This window comes from Macrobrachium rosenbergii, chromosome 20, assembly GCF_040412425.1.
Source record: "Macrobrachium rosenbergii isolate ZJJX-2024 chromosome 20, ASM4041242v1, whole genome shotgun sequence".
NCBI lineage: Eukaryota > Metazoa > Arthropoda > Malacostraca > Decapoda > Palaemonidae > Macrobrachium > Macrobrachium rosenbergii.
In genome coordinates, this window is record NC_089760.1 from 7,760,001 (window position 1) to 7,767,500 (window position 7,500).

Consider the following 7,500-nt stretch of genomic DNA (forward strand, 5'->3'; position numbering starts at 1 on the left):
ATTTTGCTCGAGTGCCTGTATGAGTTGCACTTTGTAAGCGTACAATCGTAAGTTCTTGTGTATGACTTTGCGCACTGTTGAACTTGGTAGCTGTAAGTGTCTGGCAGCAGTACGGATGGACTTTGTAGGAGAACGATCAAAGGCTTGTCTTACACGATCGATTTTTCCCTCAGATGTTCTTGGTCGTCCACTCCTCCCTTTATCCAACACTGTCCCTGTCTCCATAAATTTCTTGTGCCATGCACGAATTGATGGTGGGCCTCTTCCAGTCTTAGTTCTGTAATTTCGCTGAGTCTGCGTATCGGATTTTGTTCCACTAAACCTTGACACGTACCTTTTCTTGAGGAGCAGCCATTTTTCAGGGGTTCATTTAACAGTACCGCTTTCATCAACAGGGTACCTGAAACACACAAATGCAATGTGATTAAAAACTTTGATAACTGCGAGTACATAGAACAAATCTGAGTAAGATATCTCATCAATGGCTTTTGTAATATATTTTTAAAATTGTAAAGAGACTGTGTGGACACCCTATATATATATATATATATATATATATATATATATATATATATATATATATATATATATATATATATATATATATATATATATATATATCATAAATAAAGTAAATCCTTGAAATTAAGAGAATGGAATTTGTTTACCTTTCGAAAGGACCATCTCCCTTCTCAGAGTACAAATGATTCTGAGGAGGAAGGAAAATGGTCCCTTCAAAAGTTAAATAAATTTCATTGTCGTGTTTTGTGGCTATCATTTAACCGTATATACATTGAAAATGTGCATTTTATGGAATAATATATATATACATACTATATATATATATATGCCCAGCTCTGCCTGGGAAAACTCTGAATGACAACTGATAAACTCTCTCTCTCTCTCTCTCTCTCTCTCTCTCTCTCTCTCTCTCTCTCTCTCTCTCTCTCTCTCTCTCCTCTCTCTCTCTCTCTCTCCTGTTAAGATAGCTGCTTCAGTTACAATGCCCAACATTTCCATTTTATATTTCACTCTCTCGCCTCACATTCCTATTGGGGCTGAACTTGGACTTAAAGGGTATCAGGAGTGTCAGTATTAATCTCACAATCTCAGCAACCTCGAAAACTATGGACTAGACACTAATATCTGTTGTTTTCGGTTACATTTACATGTCACGCCCCTTCCCACCCACACCCATCCCCTTTGGTGCCAGTGATGTCTTACCCCCCGAAAGTATTCTTATCCAGATAGTAAGTCATATGTATACTGAAATGAGGCATGATAAACCCGTAGAGTTTATTTGATTAACCAAGTCTGTGGGCAGAACCAGGCCTGTTTCAGGGAAGCCCTTCCCAACCCCACCCCCTTTGGTGCTCTTTGGTGCTACCAATGTCTTATCCCCACAGTATTCTTTTCCTGATAGTAAGTCATATGTATACCAAGTTTGGTTGAAATTGCTCGATGGGTTTCAGAGTGATGCAGGAACATACACACACACACATACATACATACATCCATTTTTATATACATACATACATACATCCATTTTTATACATATAGAAGATAGATATAATTTGTGGAAGTATCAATGGCTATGATTGGAACGTTACTAAATGATAACTTCAGTCACTGGAGAGCACACCAAAACTCTGACAGTACAGGAAGCGCTAGAGATCTACACCTATAAATAAGTTGCATAATGTTACAATGTAAAATGTGCCTAGGCATTGCTTGCAGTATTGCAAAATAAAACGGAACAATCTGTCGCTGTTTATTTTATCATTGTTGATGCCGATAAGTTTTAAGTTTTTCTCTTATTTTCGTCAATGTTCTTCTTCGTCTAGAATCTTGGCACGTACTCCATGAAGCACATGTTAGAACTACCAATAGTTTGTTAGCTTCTATCAAACCTGTTTGCTACGTTTGTGCGATAAGTTACCGAGTTGTGTTTATGGCCCGTTTTCCTGCAGTGCAGTGTGGACGCATCCTTGGTGATGACTGTACTGCTCCCACTCTTCCAATTAGCCCTAGACATTGAAGAACATGTCTCTCTCAGTATCTAGTTCTTGTCGATTTTAGAAACAATCTCTTCTTGTGTTTTTTACGTTACTGTTATGAAATCGACATTTCTATCTAGGTCAGTTCTTGTTAGTGAGCTCTTTACTCAAGGTAGGTTTTGGATTTGGGAGTTTCGTGGTATTAATAAGAAGGGCAATTTCTAATGACATTATTTATTTGTACCATATTAATTTTTGTTTTGCAGTGCCCTTACATCTACTAGTTTTATGTTACCTTAAGTGCCTTCTGTCTTCAAGGAAGTTGGTTACTGATGACCTTTATTTTTACGGTATCATTCTTCTTCTTATTATCAAATATTTCATCTGATCTCGTTTTCAGAATCACATATTTCTAATGAATAATTTTGCTTTGAAAAATTTTGCTTGTCTTTATTCCCTTTGTGATCTATTTGGAGCCCAGCAAGGGATGACGGCATATATCCTAAACCCATCTAGATATAACAGTAAAAAAAAAAAAAAATATGATTCAACAAGAAGGGACAACTAATAGAGAGGAAACCTCGGGGGAAAATCTCAGTTTATTTCGACCCTTGAAGAGTTTTAATCACTAGGGGAGCAGAACTCAGGAGGAGTTCCACATTTAATTTTCCACAGAAATTAATGTTATTCATCCCATCAATCTGATTTACACTTACCCTCTCAACCTCCTTCGTTCAATATTTACTGCCATTGTTTTCCAATAACAAAATGTTTCAAAACTTTCAGGTTATATACTAATTCTCCTTTTTACCTTGCAAACTTCAGTCAGTATCTTCAGCCTTCAAGATATTAGACATTCAAATATTAAGCTGACGCCACTGTATAAATTCATTGTTTCGGAGCAAATTTGTCAACTAGCCAGTTACTTTGCCATGTATACGCAATCTTAATTTTCATAAGTTTTGGCCGCTGCTATGTCATATATCTTCCACTATCTTGCATCTCCTTTCCATTTAAAGTCTTAACAGATCAATAAAGGAAACTTAAAAGTCTTACTGAACCTTTTCTCAATATATGAGAAGATATGATAGTTATGAATAATAATAGTGATAATGATTAAAATAATTAATAGCTTAACAGTAAATTTTCACTTACAACCACTACTCCTGATCTTTTAAATCTTCAGTTATCTGCCTCATTTTCTCTCTCTCAGTACGTTTCCATAACACATTTGTAAATGTTTCTTAACGCATACTATCCCTGGTGAAACTAAACCCTCTTATTGTAGACTTTTCCTTTTTAAATGGTGGGATAATTACTTCTGTTGTTCATTTCATAGGAATCTCATCCTCAGGGAGATGCAGCTAGGTAACACTACAATTCATGCACTTGCTTCATACCTCATATTGTCAACATTCACTATAGAAATGAAATTTTTTATCACAGTGATCCCTATAACTATTACAAGATTCATATACTTTCTCGTTTGTCACTTACTGTTTAGCAAGAAATCAAAAGCCACTTTATCAATGTGACTATAAGATGTCTTCATTTATATGTTTACCCTTAAAGCTTTGCGTAATTCATCTTTCTTTTTTATCCCTGTCGCTCATAAATAGCATATCCTTCAATTCTTCGTTTTTTCCCATTTTCCATTTTTTACATCTTCCTTTCCTTGTTGATATTTACTCACGTATTCTCTATTGGCCTATCTTCTGATAACCACATCTCTAGAAACCTTTCCTGATCCTTCACTCGGTCCTTCTTTTATATAATCCTTGCAACATTATTTGGGCATCATTGTAGGCTTTATTCAGTGTCTATTATTTTTTTATCCAGTCGCCTGGCATCGGCTTTTGTTAACGATCTAACATTCCCCTTCCCCATCGTTAGTGATGTTTTTCAGGGTTCTGTTCATTTGCCTATTTGTTTTCACCTCTTTGTCAATCACTCTCTTCACGCTCTTGCCGATACGCATGTACTTTATTGATTCACGAAATTTAGGCTGTCAAGCCAAGCGCTGCTGAACTTTCGGTCACTCACCACTCATGGAGGAGGAGTTGGGATGGGTGTTGGGCAGCATAATAAAAAGATCCAGAAAGTAACGGAGATGGAGCACATGGCTCTCAAGGTGGAAAAAGGAAAACAACCACCGTTGCACTAAGAACTATTAGTCAAAGAGGCTGGACAGCAGTACCGAAGAAAGGAAGCGGGAATGGAGGTAAAGTAAAAGGGTGAAGCTATGGTTGAAGGGACGCTGCAGCCATCCTTTAGTAAGCCTACAGTATCCGGCGTGAGGCGCACTGAAGGCTCTACCACCCTACGGGAAATTTTTAACTATATCGTTAACATTTTCCGAGTAGTGGTCACGTCCTTTACAGCGCTATCATGATAGTTTTGAGGAGATTCGAAATGAACTAGTTTGGTTGTTTGCTAATTTTATTCCTCTCTCACGTTTCACGTTCATCTTCTCCCCCGACGCTGGGCCACGCTTCATGTTAGTTCATATTCATCTCCAAAGGGGTTTCCTTTGTTAACAGAACGCATGCACGGTGATGGATACCTGTCTTCCCCTGAGCGATCTCCCAGACCGTACGGCGGTACCGGAAGCGCTTACTTGACGCCAACGCCAAGCTACGAGGACCCTTATTATGGAGGAGGGCAGTATGGGTCTCGGTCAGGCTCCGTCACTCCTATCATCGACGAGGAAGCAAGGTGAGTCTGGCTGTGATATTGAGCTTTTTTTTTTTTTTTATTTCGGCTTTTGTTGATTATATTGACTCTTTCTTTTCCAGGGTGTGTATGCGAGTCCTAAACATGCTTATATAAACTTACAAAGAAACAAATATATATATATATATATATATATATATATATATATATATATATAAATATTATATATGTATATATATACCTATGTATATGTATACATATAAGCATATATATATATATATATATATATATATATATATATATATATATATATATATATATATATATATATATATATATATATATATATACTGTATATATATGTGTGTATGTGTGTGGGCGTGCGCATGTGTCTGCGTCTTCGTCTGATGTATACGTGTATTTGGTTATGTTTGTGTCTGTATATTTTGATCAAACTATACGAAACACATCATGTAGATTCATCGTTATTTCTATGGGAGTAGAGAGTGACTGATTTAAATAATAGGTGAGCTTGCAAATACATCACTCATTATGTATGAGAAGATAGATCACTGTGGGTAACTTCGGCATAACCTTTGCTTGGTATTCCCACAATACAGGATATGAATATCAGTGACAGATACATTTGCAGCTCTTTTCTCTAGTGAGCTTTGGAAAGATACGCTGAATTTCTTGTCCACTGAAACTAGACTGCATTTAAGTCAGTTCTTAAATACTGGAAACCTATTCTGGAATACATTTAAACCACTACGATTAAGTGGCAAACTTCACCGTGCATAATCAAAGGCACTGAAAGGTACGTTTAAAAGCAAGGGCTGAACGACAGCTAACTGAGTGTTAGGAAGGCGTATCTGCCTCTCTTTTCTTCTTTTCGTGACTGGCACTGAACCATGCCAGCTTGTCACATTGAATGAAATTACGTTAGTCTACAATACTTGACTTAATGTATGGCTGTACGTCTGTGAAACACGCAGCTTTCTCCTTATGAGCTACCAACAGTTACTGTTTCATTCCTGTTCATTTTGAAGTAAGAGAAGATGATCACTCCATCACTGATTTCCATTCTAACACCATTCTTATTTTCAAATTCCACATAGGGACACATTCACAGTAATGTCATTTGTTTTCCCCTAACCCCGATATCTTTTTTTATTTTTGTTCCATCTCTTCGTTTATATAAACAAATTTGGTTTATTTATTTTTTATCATTATTACAGCCTACTATCATTAATCTTGTTAGTTTTTCTCTGATATTTCTGTTAATTGATGCTCTCACTGTCACTAAAACCTGAATTTCTAAATCAGTTGCATAGATTTTATTTTATCACTTCGGGTTTTATCAGTATTTTTTTTGTTGAACAACTTATTCTTTCCTTCGATATCAGTTAATAATTAATATCTCCATTTTCAGCCAAGTCTCGTGAATTGGTAACGTTTCTAAACGTCGGAAAATGAATTAATTCCTAACTGCTGTGCTGATAGAACGCAAATAAAGTACATGAATGGTTAACACTCCTTAAATAAGAAAGACTCACATATATCCTGAAATGCTAAAAATGGCAAATATACAACGATTCTCCCAAGAAAGTTCCCGAATATTGAGAAGGTGTATTGGATGGATGTGTTAGGTTAACTCGACTTTATGCCAGCACAGTACCTTTTCCTTGGTGTGGTAAGGTGTACAAGGGTGCAAGAAACAAGGTGTGGACCCCGAGGCTCTGGGTAACTAACAGAGATGTGGGGAACTTAAGTTGAGCGTAGGAGTGATACGGATGGTTTCGCAAGGCAACGTTGGCATGTACTTATCAGCTTTCACTTACGATGTTTGGCCGTTATCAGCGCAGTCAGTTATGTGAACAGTAACTGAGTAGACGTTGGTTACTCAGAAATATTTAAACATTTTCAAGTAATTTTTTCCATAGCATTATTGATTGTCCTAAGAAAGATCTTTGTTATTTTGTGTATAAATTAATAGTAAAACAGTTTACAAGTGACTAAAAATGATGGACCATTAAGGCTATCAATATAAGTGGCTGAATAATTTATGATCCATATAAACCATGAAACATGTTTGGTCGCATGCGTTACAAACCATAACAATAGTATTATCACTGCTAGACAAAATTCTAGTACAGTCCCTTGAAAGCTTCTTAAATGTCAATGTTAGGCAGAGCCGATATAGAAGCATGAAGCCGTGTCTTCAGTTTTTGGAAATAACTTACTCCTTAAAAAATGAAAAATTTCACCAAAAGTTAAATTCACCAATAAAATCTATTTCTTACCAAATTAAAAAAAAAGTCTGCAAAGTTCAAAGAAAAACGAGACAAGATTATTCTTTGTGTTCCAAGATCAACTCACTTGCAAAAAAAGAAAAGAAAAGAAAGACTGAAAAAGAAAATACAATGCAGCAGTCAAAGAAAGGTGGGGATTTTATATAAAAGTACAAGGACCGCCATGTTCATTTTTCAACACAAAATTGTTCCCATTATTCAGGAGGCCGACACTTCTTTCTGTGAAATGATAATTGGACTAAAAGGAATCTCGTTTCTGAAGGTGTGTGGCATTTCTTTTATATTTTTCATATATTTAACTTCTTTTCGCCTTAGTTATTTGGGAGGTCGAAGGTTCCATTCTGCTCTTTGATTTGTGCAGTGGTCAGCAGCGAGGTCTGAGATTGAAAAAGTATTGCATTGTGTTGTTCCAATGATTTATATATTAGAAATATTTTTGTTTAAAGGTCTGCACGAATGGAGTTTAAAGACAATATGTGTGTGTACGTAAGTCTTAAATGTACTGTTTCATCAAATCT

General features: G+C 36.2%; 1 protein-coding gene across 2 annotated transcripts in view; it reads left to right on the top strand.

Annotated features, from left to right (window-relative positions):
- LOC136849036 (coiled-coil domain-containing protein AGAP005037-like) overlaps window positions 1–7,500 on the top strand; it is a 926,632-nt gene that overhangs the window by 676,554 nt on the left and 242,578 nt on the right. For both annotated transcript variants that reach the window (XM_067121927.1, XM_067121928.1), the window contains one exon: window positions 4,538–4,712. In XM_067121927.1, the coding sequence (XP_066978028.1) occupies window positions 4,538–4,712 (175 nt within the window). The remainder of the gene's footprint in view (window positions 1–4,537; window positions 4,713–7,500) is intronic.